The sequence below is a fragment of the Ctenopharyngodon idella genome, chromosome 15 (genome assembly GCF_019924925.1).
Source record: "Ctenopharyngodon idella isolate HZGC_01 chromosome 15, HZGC01, whole genome shotgun sequence".
Classification (NCBI taxonomy): domain Eukaryota; kingdom Metazoa; phylum Chordata; class Actinopteri; order Cypriniformes; family Xenocyprididae; genus Ctenopharyngodon; species Ctenopharyngodon idella.
The window spans coordinates 17013928-17027276 of NC_067234.1; the positions used below are offsets into that span (position 1 = coordinate 17013928).

Consider the following 13349-nt stretch of genomic DNA (forward strand, 5'->3'; position numbering starts at 1 on the left):
TTCTATTCTTGCATTTATTAAAAATAAGGTAATAAGAATCTGAAGTCTTGCACATACACATAGAGTAGGCTTGTGCGCTCCCCTTTAAATCATGACATACTGTATGTGCCGGAATAACATGACACTAATAAATCACAACAATCCTGTGCTACAGGTACTGCCACTGATACAGGCTACAGCAGATTGTTATTTTACACTACTATTTGAAGCTTCCGCTTTTGAAGTGTGATAAAGGCCTATAACATTACCTTATAGCCAGTGTTGACAGTCTTGATTATAACAGTTGTATCAGGTGCCCGCTGTAACAAAGCTAGAACAGCTTTGCGGATCCTCAGCACTCTATGGGTGAAGAAATCCAGAGGGTACGTGGTGAAATGGGGCCCTAGATTGAATATAATGACTGTGTGGGGTCCTCCAGCCAGGTCATCGATCTCATTACTGACGTAGTGCAGACTAGCAACTGCTGTTTTCCGAGTGCGCAGAGGAACCCCATGAGCCCTCCAGTGTAAGTCGATGTTGTTCTCCACATCCACTGCTATAAGCGGCCCTGACTGATATTGGACATGCAGGTTCATCTGCTTCAGAGCTGAAAAACAGACCCACAATTACTGAATTTATATACTGTATATATATTTATAATTAACAAAAAAGCAATTATCTCACTTGGTACTGCTTTCGCAAAGAACTCAAACCACTGTCTCATTGTAGAGTCTCCCATCATGTAGATGTCTTTGTCTTTCAGGCACTCTGTTGTCGTTTGGGCTGTAAAATGGCGGGTGCTACAGACAAATGACGTCCACACATCATTCAGGTAAAAGCCAGCTGGAACTGGAGTGTGCAAACCAGGATGACATTTCTCTGTAACATCTGCAGGACGAGTAAATGTAAGTTCTGTGTAGCATCTTATGCATCCTTGTACCACATTAGTTTGCTGGGTTAAACTATTGACCAACATACCAATAGTTTCATTTCCATCGGAATTCAAAATTTTGATGATCCTTTTATCTCCATTGATATATTTGTTAGTTTGCTTCCTGCCAAAGAGAACATGTTTGTCATACTGCCTTCCATCAATGCATTATATAGTTCAAATAAACAGTCAAGAGTTCTTAAATCTCACATAAACATCTTCTCCGTTTTGGTCAGATGGTTTCTATAACCACCCATAGAGTGGTACACAAGGGCACTGCATGGCAGCGATTTGGGTCTCTGACAGCGCCAAGATTCTCCGGTGCCGGGATCGTTGTATTCACAGCAGCAGTCTCCTGTTCCCATGTGCTCTAGTCCATTCTTGTCCCACTTTACATTACACTTCACAGTTTCACTCAGCCTGGTCTTATTTGGTCCTGGTCCCTCATAATATCCATTAAAGAAGACTCTGTCAGAGTCAGTATCTCTGTGATGCTTCAGGACCTGCACAGCTTCACTGGAGTGAATTAGACGCACAGCCACCTGTGCCTCGCCGACCCACGGCAGGAGGAAACGTACAGAGTAGGAGCCATTGAGCAGGTCCACCACCTCCCCAAAAACACTGGCCTGTGACAGAGAGGAACATTCTCAGTACAACTCTCTCTGACCCAGGGAGATAATATAACAGGCAGTTTTAGTTAATCTAATGTGTACAATAACTGACCTTTGTTTTAGACCAGAATAGCTTGGCTTGAAAAAAGTCCCCTCCATAACACTTGGATTTGTTGTCAAAATCCTTTGCGTGCACCATAACATAAAGCTCCTCACCAATTTGATAGCTCTCTTTCAGGTCCTGAATGATAAATTTGGTGTGGCCTGGACTAGTAGTCATGGACATATTTGTGATTTCTCTGTCAGGCCCAGCCCAGTAAACAGCCTGCTGTAACCTGGAGTAGTCGTCAAAATTGATTTCTAATTCAGAGTAAAATGAGCTTGACTCTTCTGAACTGAGTACTGAAGGAGAAGTGGAGTTTGTATAGAGTCCTGCAAAGTGCACAGACAAAAAGCTGGGTGGAGGGTGTTTCTTCCATTCATTACTTGTAAAAGACCATAAAACCTACAAACACAGAAAATATTGTTATTAATCAAAAGTTTTGTCTTTATACAAATCATGCATTTAGATTGCTAAACTAAAAATGTCTAAGGTTACGAATATAACCCCGACTCCCTGAGAAGAGAATGAGATGCTGATATCGCTGACATTGACGCTATGGGAACGCCATCAGGCATGACCTGTGTCTGAAGTATGTGTGGAACACGCCAATTGATTCGCAGATTGCAGTCCTATAAGAAAAGTGGCTCTAAACAGGACCAAATTAGGTTTCCTTTTTGAGGGAACTCAACGCTGCTTCATAACGTTGACACTAACACCCCTTGCGTGACCGATGTCTGAAGCATGTGTGAAAACACGGCAATTGATTGGCAGACGGCAGCCCTATGACGTCACAAGGAGTGCCCATGAATATAAAAGTGTGCCTGCCTTAGACATCATCAGCTTCATTGTCTGAATGAGACACGCATACATGCCTGAAGCACGGCAATGAGACGCAGCGTCTTTTTCCCTTCTCAGGGAACCGAGTTTATAAACATAACCCTAGACGTTCCCTTTCGAGGGAACTCTACACTATAACGTCGATGTTAAGGAAACAATATGGATCATAAATTCAATATCTCTGTTACTTACTTAGTGGAGAAGAGAAGGAGACATGTTCACAAGTCCCTAAAGACCAAGTCCAAGTCAAGTCTTCAGTATTTGAGGTCCAAGTCTCAAGTCTTTGTTCTATTTTTAGCAATAGTTCTTTCAGCTAATTATTGTAATTATCAGTGTTTTGAAATATCAAAACTGATTTCTACAACAAAAATGTCTAATAAAGCACACAAAGTATTATTTAAATTATTAATTTAATATTTATTCACAATCAAAACCTATTACATTTAAACTATTTATTTTTTTATTTATTTTAGAAACTATTTGAGTTGCCATAGTTTGCTGTAGTCAGGGTTTCTACAGGTTTCATCAAATCTAATTTAATGCTTTTTAATGGCTTTTTAATGCCAATTTTTAATTTTTTTAATGCCATATATATATATATATATATGTCGGTAAATGTCGATAGATGACGTCATATGGCAATTAGAAAATTTATCACGTCATTGTTGTATTTGCATTCTGCCAAGAGTCAGCCCTTTACATTTGTTTGCTTCTCTGCTGCTACCCTTTTGCTCACATAATATATTTTAATACAGCCAAATTCCCAATAAAATTGTTTCATCTATATATTTTTTCTGTTTTTGTTGTCAGACAATATGAAATGATGACTGAAACGCGGCCCATTAAGATTACATACAGGGCTCGACATTAAGCCTTCTCATGTGGACACGCATAAATCGGTCATTCACTTGTACGAGTAAAACAGTTGCTTGTCCGGAAAAAAATTGTATTTTTTTTTTTTTTTGTGGTGGAAATATAAATTTGTATATATTTCAATGTATATATATTACTAAATGTAATAAAATCAGTCACTCGCGTTTTGGTGATTCCCAAGTTGCTGTTTTTTTTTTGTTTGTTTGTTTGTTTTGTTTTTTTGTTTTGTTTTTTGGTATTGACGTTTTAATCAGGTCCTTGTCCGGTCGGGAAAGTAAAGTTCGAGCCCTGACATGTTAAACCAGCACTAAAATCCTGATTTATAATCGAAAGCAAGATCTCGCGCTCGTGCGGTAGTAGCAGGGGGTCTCGGAAGCTAGATCAGGTTAACAAGTCGCTATATTCGTCACAACGCGCTTTCGCAAAAGGGGTCTGAAAAGGCGCTAAGTTGGCAACACTGATGCAGCCTTCTGTCTACAGGTCACAGCCCGCCGCTGTCCAAAACGGCGTTACGGCAATTTTGCACCGGCCGGAGGCAATTACCAAACTGGTTCCGTGTGCGTATCACACCAATGTACATATTTTGCGAAAAGTTATTAATTATTTAGGCTTTATTCAAAATAAACTGGTAGTATTATTTTTCTTCAAAACTATCTAAAAAATGTAATGCCTGTAGAAATAAAATGTTATGCTTTTTAATGCCATTTAAGGCCTTAATTTTCACAAAATCCATTTAATAACTTTTAATGCTTTGTAATGCCCCGCGGATACCCTGTGTAGTACTCAAGCAGTGATGGGTGATGTAACAAAACCAGTGTAAACAGTGTAAACAAGCGTTACAGTAAACAACACAAAGAACAACATTCCCGCCTATCTGTCCTTTGTGATAAGACAATATAATAATGCACCCTGACTCAACAAACTTATCTGTGGAAGTTAGTCAGACAGGGTCATAAGATGCATATGAAAGTGTCCGTCCAGTCCATATGCAAGTTTACTTATTTGGATGTCTTGAGTCAGTTATTCACGAGTCCAAGTCGAGTCGTGATTTTTGCGACTTAAAGTATTAGTTCACTTCTGAATGAAAATTTCTTGATAACTTTCTCACCCCTATGTCACCCAAGATGTTCATGTCTTTCTTTCTTCAGTAGAAAAGAAATTAAGGTTTTTGAGGAAAACATTACAGGATTCTTCTCCATATAGTGGACTTCAGTGGGGTTCACTGGGTTGAAGGTCCAAAATGTAGTTTCAGTGCAGCTTCAAAGGGCTCTACACGATCCCAGACGAGAAATAAGGGTCTTATCTAGTGAAACGATTGGCCATTTAAAAAAAATAATAAATAAAAAATAAAAATAAAAATGTATATACTTTTTAACCACAAATGCTTGTCTTGCACTGCTCTGCGATGCGCCACGCGTTACGTTGAAAGGTAATGCGTGACACTGGCGGAAGTACTGTGATAGGGCGAAAAACTTTAATTTTCTACCTGGGAATAATGGAGCTATCTGGAAAAGCTTGAAAAAGGGAACTACCTTGGCAAACTCGTCTGCCAGATTATTCGCAATTTAAGTCCATATGACTGCCAGTCCATATTACTGCATATCCAGACTAAGTGAGCACTTCGCGGTAAGGGAGAAATAAATATCTTGGTCAATATTTTGGTCAAAATGCACCTGAGTTAACACGAAAGATAACAGATTTCACCATATATAAGTGAGCTGTTCCGTGTTTCAGTCACATTCAGGAAAAAAAAAAAAAAAAAAAATACACAAAAACATATAATTGCAGAGGTTTTTACCCAAAATTCAAAGTCCTGTTTAAATTATTAAAACTAATGCTGTGTGAAAGCACAATTGGCGTATGCTGCCCCCAATCTGCTTGCGCGTCCAGTGTAAAATAATTTTATTTTTAAATTACAATTAGGTTTGCTCTAAAATATTGTTTGCATAAACCTGTGTGTTTGGTCCAGGTAAACTCTACGTTGTAGGATGGCAATGCCAGACATCTTTGATCTTGTAGGGCATTTTTTTACTCCTCGTGAGGAAAACAGCTTATAATACAGAATGTTTTTTTTTAAATAAATTCCATAAAACATAGAAAAACCCAACATGTGTCCGTGTGTCTGTGCATTCGCTCTGAAATGCACTCGTGCTACGTGCGTAAGAATGTAATAGGCTAGGCTAAGTTATAATTCATTTGAAATCATTTTGACATATATACTTTCCCTTGTGAAAAAGAAGTGTACTTTTTGTGTACCTCAAATCTTAAAAGTATACTTTTTAAAAAGTGCACTTGCAGATAATATAATTACAATTAAAGGCCACTTAAGTGTACTTAAAAAGAATATACTTTAATGACAATATTTATTAACACACTTAAGTGCACATTTTAAAAATGCACTTTGTATTAATGTCTAATTAAGTTGTACTTAAAGAAAGTACACTTTAATGACAATATTTATTAACACACTTAAGTGCACTTTTTAAAAATACACTTTGTAATAATGTCTAATTAACTTTACTTAAAGTAAGTACACATTCATGACAATATTTCTAAACATGCTTAAGAGCACTTTTTAAAAATGCACTTAATTTTTACTTAATTATGACTTTATAGTGTTTTAAATAAGTACACTTATTTTGATTTATTGACTAATATACTAAAGCACATAAAAAATAATTTATTTTACATTTGTTAATGTATTTTAAATGTGCTTAGTCTTTAATATACACTGTGTGCATTAATACACTTGAAATGTATTTTTCTTCTGAATTTCAATACACTTGCTTTTACAGTATAATCCAGTACAACTTATTGTTGAAATTTTTATCACCAGCTCCTGCTCTAAACTCAACTAGTGTCAGTTTTCTACATAATATTTGACATAAAATGTCATTTATGGAGTGCTGTATTTGTGATACTTAATGCAATAGTGCTGTACTTTACATATGTGTATAATACTTTTAATATCATTATGTTGTTCTAAGTCGATTAAACATATTTAATTGCATTAATTGCAAGCAAAAGTTTAACAAATCTAAACAAAATTAATTTGAATTCATATTCAGTTAAAATACATTTACAGACTAAACTGTAAAAATGATTGACTTTTAGTTAGGTGAATGAGTCAAGTTCTGTAAACTTACAGTCTAACTACAACAATGAAGTAGAAAAACTTCAACTTGAACAGAAATTAAATCATGCACGTATTATAGCCTATAAACTTTTTGTTTAATGCAGTGGTGTAGTCTACGTGATACGCAGGTATACGCCGTATCCCCATAGGAAAAGTCAAGGATTTCCGTATACCCACTTAAAAAAGCGCGAGGATACGTAACCATCCAATAAACCACAAAATATGATTTGTGGTTTGTTGCTTTTGACATGAAACAAAGTCTCATATTTCTTAAAGTCTCAAGTTTCATATTTTGCCAATTTTACTTTGGAATAAAAAAAAACATAAATACCGTTTTGGCGCTCTTTAATGTGATCGTGACAGATCGCAGCAGTTCAAGAGAGGCGGCGGCCTGACGCGCATGTGAACTGATCCTCTCCTCCGCTTTAAGTTACCAGTTACAGCGCGAAATAAACATGAATGAACATCTCAAGGTATGATCAAAGATACAGTACAACTTAACGAAATCCTTATCATGTCTCGTATAATCGCTTAATCAGTGTTTCAGCCGCGGAAAGACGTTAATAACAGCTTGTAAACAATGTTACGTAACGTCACATTTACCTCAGAACAAACATATTCAGTGACCATAAACTCGTTAGTCAGCTAGAAAAATGAACTCTAGAGAGGAGCATTTAGCTAAATATATACACCATATTACATATTAACTATAATTTTTAATGTTCTTCACTAGCCTATATTATGCATGTTTGAATAAATCCGTCAAGTTGACAGCCACCATTTAAATGTTTATATTTCAAAAAACGAATTGGAGTAGAAATAAATTTAAAGTTAGTAGGCCTATTATAACTTTATTATTATACAAAATTCCTTAAGTGTAATTTAATTTGTATACAAATCAGTTCATTTTAACCTTCAATAACCAACTGATTCCCATGTATATTTTACAGCATTAGTTGAGATTTTTTTTCTTGAGAAAATTTGCCATGTACTGTAACTGATATACAGTATATCCAAAATAACTGATATTGACTCGAATTGCAAGTTAGTGAATTGAAATGCATAACTATGATGACAGACTGGCAGGAAATGGTGCAAAACATTAAACAAAGTCCAAACAGGGTGATATTGTGACATACTGATACGCTTCATCTTTCCATTATTGTCACACTCTAAAAAAATGCTGGGTTAAAGTTGGGTTGAAAATGGACAACCCCAGCGATTGGGTTGTTTTAACCCAGCAGTTGGGTTAAATGTTTGCCCAACCTGCTGGGTAGTTTTATTTAACCCAACTATTGTTTAAAAATGACTATATGGCTGGCTTAAAATGAACCCATAGGTTGGAATTTGAAAATAAGACACATAATAATCAAAAGGTGAACATTTATTAATAAATGATTTAATACATGTTTATTGTTTAACTATTATATTTAATATTAATAAATGTTAATTTCCAACATATTTTGGGTTCATTTTAAGCAAGCAATACAGCAATTTTTACACAATAGTTGAGTTAAATAAAACTACCCAGCAGGTTGGGCAAACATTTAACCCAACCACTGGGTTTGTCCATTTTCAACCCAACTTGGGTTGTTTTTAACCAAACATTTTTTAGAGAGTAATAATAGTTGCAACTTGCACTCTTATATGTGCATTGAAACTTGCCAGCTGATAAAATCTGCTCCAGGGACCATATTCATATAACATCTCAGGCTATCTTAAGTTAGATGGGCTGAGTTAGATGGTGATTGACGCTAAATAGTAGAAAATCAGTCCAGAGTCTCTTCAGCTTTAAATCCCATTGGCTGGTAAAGTCTTTTGTTGATTATAATAAATTGACATGTTGATAAAACACACATAAGCAGTCTTTCAGAATGCTCTCAATTGCATATAGCCTAGATCAGATGCATACTACATGCATTAGTGAGTGTGGCGGTGCTTATGGGGTGTCGCTCTGGGACAGGTGAGTATGAGGCTGGGAGGGAAAAATCACAGTATACTCACTACAAAAATCTAGACTACACCACTGGTTTAATGCGCATCCGCCAAAATACTACGTCGTGACGGCGCACTACTTCACCAGAGTTTGAAAAATGCACTTTCAGCCACCTTTCTGTAATCGCTATGCGTGAGGCAACTTTGCTGATCAAAGAAGAAGAAAACAAAGGAGCGCACGTTTGGATAAAGAGTCAAGTAAGTATCTTGATATATGTTTTCTTTATTTTTATTTTTTTCTCACCGTAACATAACAGTTCTTATTGCCATTAAGAGTGTAACTTATTTAGTTTAATCGCAATATGGAGGTGAATTAATCATGTTTCCTATAATTTATTTATGATTGCATTATAATAATTTCTTATATATGAATGTGATCGCGTGTGGGCGTGTTCAAATAATTTGGCTGCTGAAAATGTAATATTTTAATTGAACTCTGACTTTTTAAATCATTTTAAACTAACTAAATGACTTAAAGTTAAATTTGCTGTACGAAATTCAAAGATCTGATCTTGTAACATTCAAAGACATTTATATACATTTAATCCATCTAATCGCTATTATAACCACCAGTAATGTTCAATATCACCCCCTCTAGAAATACTGCTTATAATCTATTGTAGTTTTTGCATTTGAAAAGTGAGGTGTTCAATTAATGTTTGTGTTTGTAATATGTAATATGTTTGTGCTTATCTGGAGTTATATATTCATTTTGTAGGATCAGTACAGATTTGTTATATATACAGTGCAAGCTGTGTGGAATCAAAGACCCGTATTGATGAGGTGAAGTTTTGCCATTAATTTTCTACCATCTTGCTATTACCACCCACTGCCACTTATACAAACGATGGAAATAAGTGCAGTTACAATAGCAAAATATGTAGGAGAGCATTATGATAGTGAAACAATATTATATTGCAATACATCGCACATCAAAGTTAATACCGAATCAAAACTAGTTAGCACATAATTTATAATTGAAATAGTTTAATAATATTTGGTTTAGGGCTGCACGATATTGGAATAAAATGACATTGTGATATTTTTTTCTGCAATATATATTGCGATATGAAAAAAAAAAAAAAAAAAATCACCAGATGACTTAAATAGCTCTATTTGGAAAGAATTAATAATTCTAGGAGGATTGGGTCGATTTTGTAGGTGAGTGAATGCACATAGAAAATAATGAACAAATCATAAGCACAGATAAACATAGAACAAAGATACAAATGAAATAAATAGTGCTTTATATTTTTCAGCTAAGTCTAACAGTGTTCAGTAGGGCTGGGTATTGACACAATTTTCACGATTCCATTCAATTTCTATTCACAAGCTTACGATTTGATTTCAATTCAATATCAATTATTTTGGATGTATATCAGATACAGTTAATGGCAAATTTTCTTGAGGAAAAAAAAAATCTCTCAAATAATGCTGTAAACTGCCGCGCCCCCATGTATCATGAAAAAATGCCCGTGCCAAAAACCGCTACTGTAGTTCATGTTAACTAAAGTAGTTAACTAATAAAAAGTTATTGTAAAGTGTTACCCAAAGTTTTGAATCTTTTCTTTACATTTTGTTTGTATTAATTCATGGGTGTTATCTTATTTATCATCTTATAGATCATACAGAATGATTTTTTCTGAAAATGTAAAAATGCAGAAAGTTTTGTGATGGGTAGGTTTAGCTTTAGGTACCTTTGTATGTGAGGGAGAAAATGATAGTGCAGATAAGCCTCACTGTCCTCCAGACTCTTTCTAAATGAGAGTTAAAGTGTTGTAATTGTTTGTGATTGTGTATAGTGTTTCTTGGGTTTTTCTTGTGCATCAACAAAAAGGTTTTTGTGTATTTGTTTTAGAGATTGTTGTCAATAAATGTAGAGGGTTTCAATTTGCATTTGTGTTGATTGTAACTTGGTAATTAAGTTTTGAAATATACTAAATTGTAACTTCATTATTATATGTAATTACAAATAATGTAATAACAAATGTATTAAATTAAATAAAAATGTATGTAATTACAAATGTTTTAAATTATTTAACAGTGTACATGTAAATTACATTAAAGTATATTTTAGTTCACATTAATTTCTTGTCAGTATTCGGAAGAACACTTTTACCATATTTCAAAGTACATAAAAAAGTGGTTTAAAAAAAAATCACTCAGAAGTTCAACTAATTGCATTTAATATGAACTTAATCTGTGATATATTTAAAAATAATTACAAATAGAATGCACTTAAGCGGCTGAAAACATTACATTCAATTCACACTTAAGTGTGTATATTATTTGTGCAATAAGTACACTTTATAAAAGTATACTAAAGTGCACTTTTTTTCACAAGGGCTCATATTGTAATAAAAAGTTTTCAACAATATCTGCAAGGAACATAAATGTCAAACTAACATACAAATCTGCAGAATACTGTGAGTAACAGGATTAAAAGCAAACTATTGGTTCTCAAGACAAACAATGAATGCATCTTTCTGACATCTGTCACTAGGAAAATATTATAGCCATAGACAACACGGAGAAGTTCAGAATGATTTATATTACATAACAATAACCTGCTATACCTGTCAGTCTACATACTGGCTACTAGACAATAGCCTATCCTATTTATTTAGCATCATGGAGAATATTGCTGTCAAAATAATTTACACAATTTTACATTATCCGCATGGTAGCTTAAAAATATGCTAGTTAGTTTGATTAAGCATAATTGATTTTTAATTTAAAGAAAGGAGGCTATAAAAATTACTGAAATTTCAAAAGATGCAGTTGTGATAAATGAACTTACCAGAAAACACACGATTACCAGCAGACACAGTCCCGTAAAAAACTTCCGTAATGATCTTTCCCTGTGAACTGTAAAAGCATATTATGAACAAATTGCTTTTTCCATTTTTTATTAGCCTATGCAATACTCTACAGACATTTGTATCAAATATACACGACCCATTTAATGTTAGCCTAATGATTAATATTATTATTAAATAGGATTAATAATAATAAGACTGAACTAATTGTTATTTTGAATTAAACCAACAACGTAAAATGCAAGATATACCTAGGCTATGCCTATCTGTGCCCGCTACGATACAGTTTTAACATTCAACAACCACAAATATTTTTTCCCCAAACAAATAGGCTAATATTTTACATATGGAGGGATAGCCTATAATAAAATATTTTTGTTTACGGTGGTTGCCGGCTAGCAAATTACCACAGGTTCACTGATACTAGCCTATAACAATCTAAATAGTGTCTATGAGTGTCAATTTTTTCTTGTTTTGTTTCTTCTTCTTTTTTCTTTTTTTTTTTAGCTTATGTGCTGATCCAGTGAGAGTTTTACTGCGACTGTGTCCTTATATCTTATTAACATTTAGTGGAACATTGTAACTTTTTGTACTATAAGCCTATTTACACTATAAAGAAAGATGTGCCATTCTGTCATTTGAAATGGATGGTCTTAATTTAATAATTGTTTGCTGACGAGTGGCCAAATTCATTATTAAAATATATTTATACATTATTTAGCATGTAAGCCTATATTATTTTTATATTAGGCTATGTTAATGAAAAAAACAAATGCCAAGAAGTATTCAGAAATAACTTACAGTGTTGTTCCTGAGTTTCAAGCTTCATTTTATTTTTTGAAAGCATACTTTTGAAGATGTAGCCTAATTTTAAAATGGTCGTTTTCCTTGAATGGTTGTGTGTGTGTGTTAAGACTGTGACTGCTTTGCTCATGAATATTAATTAGTTCACATGACCTCCCTGATTTGTTGAAAGATAGACCTGTATGTTGGTATTGATGGGTGGTACTTAGCTGCCATATTAAACGAATATATGTATATTTTATCAACTGTAAATGTCCCTAAACAGAGGAACTTTCTCTTACTCAGATGTATGAAGCTCGTTTCTGCCACGGAATAAAACAATTAAAAAGACAATTGCAACTTTTTAACTCACAATTGGGAGAAAAATGTCAGAATTGCAAGAAATAAACTCGCAATTCTGACTTTATAACTCACAATTACGAGTTTATATCTATGGAGGACCAAACCTGCAAAAACAATATATAAATAAATACGTAAATAAATGTAAGAAGAAATGTAAAAAAAAATAAATAAATAAATAAATATACAAGTTAATGTAAAACAAAAAAAATAAATAAATGAGTATTTATATTTTTATTTACCTTATTTATGTATAATTGTATTTATTTATTTATTTATTTATGCATTTATTTATGTATTTATGTATAAATGTATTTATGTCTACATTTATTTATTTCCACATTTATTTATTTCTACATTTATTTTTTCCACATTTATCTATTTCTACATTTATTTATTTCTACATTTCTTTGTCTGTATGCTAATGAGGAGGGTGTGTTTTACCTCAGACATCAGCAATCGGGCACACAGTAAAACCTCCAGTGTTAAATGAACACTAGGGATGGGCGATACCACTTATTTTGTTTTCAATACAATACCGATACTTTCAAGGCCAATATCGCCGATATCGATACTGATACAATACCTGTAATCTGAACTTGTTATTAAATTATTAATAATTTAAGTCCTTAAATTATTGAATTACTATGAGTAAAATGGGTAATGATACCCACTTAACATTATATTTGAAAGGTATTTTAACATTCAATACGCCTTAATTGCAATTAATTAGATTATATTTTTGTTTACATTTGGTTAAAATGTTTACTTGTAGTGGTAACCATGGAAATCTACAAATACTGTAGGCCTAGCTGAACTAGGGTCACTGTAGTAATGGTTCAGTTTCATAAGGGACTGCCAGTGACAGGCTGTTGCACCCATAAAATCCAAACTTTGTATTCTGACAGTGTAGTTACAGAAC

The 13349-nt window shown here is 33.8% G+C and overlaps 2 protein-coding genes and 1 long non-coding RNA gene across 23 annotated transcripts in view; 1 reads left to right on the forward strand and 2 right to left on the reverse strand.

Moving 5' to 3' along the window:
* LOC127495045 (galectin-9-like) overlaps nucleotides 1-13349 on the forward strand; it is a 64253-nt gene that overhangs the window by 31404 nt on the left and 19500 nt on the right. The gene's annotated exons all lie outside the window — the stretch shown is intronic.
* LOC127495076 (uncharacterized) overlaps nucleotides 1-13349 on the reverse strand; it is a 53964-nt gene that overhangs the window by 16624 nt on the left and 23991 nt on the right. The window lies entirely within an intron of this gene.
* Nucleotides 1114-12233, reverse strand: LOC127495043 (NXPE family member 3-like). The gene is made up of 4 exons (XM_051861428.1): nucleotides 12086-12233; nucleotides 11266-11333; nucleotides 1634-2026; nucleotides 1114-1536 (listed from the first exon to the last, which is right to left on the reverse strand). Exons 1-4 carry the CDS (start codon nucleotides 12216-12218, stop codon nucleotides 1117-1119), a joined length of 1014 nt encoding a protein of 337 aa, XP_051717388.1. The 5' UTR covers nucleotides 12219-12233; the 3' UTR covers nucleotides 1114-1116.

What these genes read in the sequence shown, in the direction of transcription:
- LOC127495043 (XM_051861428.1), bottom strand. Translation starts at nt 12,218, where the DNA reads ATGAGCAAAGCAGTCACAGTCTTAACACACACACACAACCATTCAAGG. An exon ending in TGAAACTCAGGAACAACACT is followed by an intron (nt 11,334 to 12,085) that starts GTAAGTTATTTC and finishes ATGCTTTTACAG; the next exon opens with TTCACAGGGAAAGATCATTA. An exon ending in TGGTAATCGTGTGTTTTCTG is followed by an intron (nt 2,027 to 11,265) that starts GTAAGTTCATTT and finishes CTGTGTTTGTAG; the next exon opens with GTTTTATGGTCTTTTACAAG.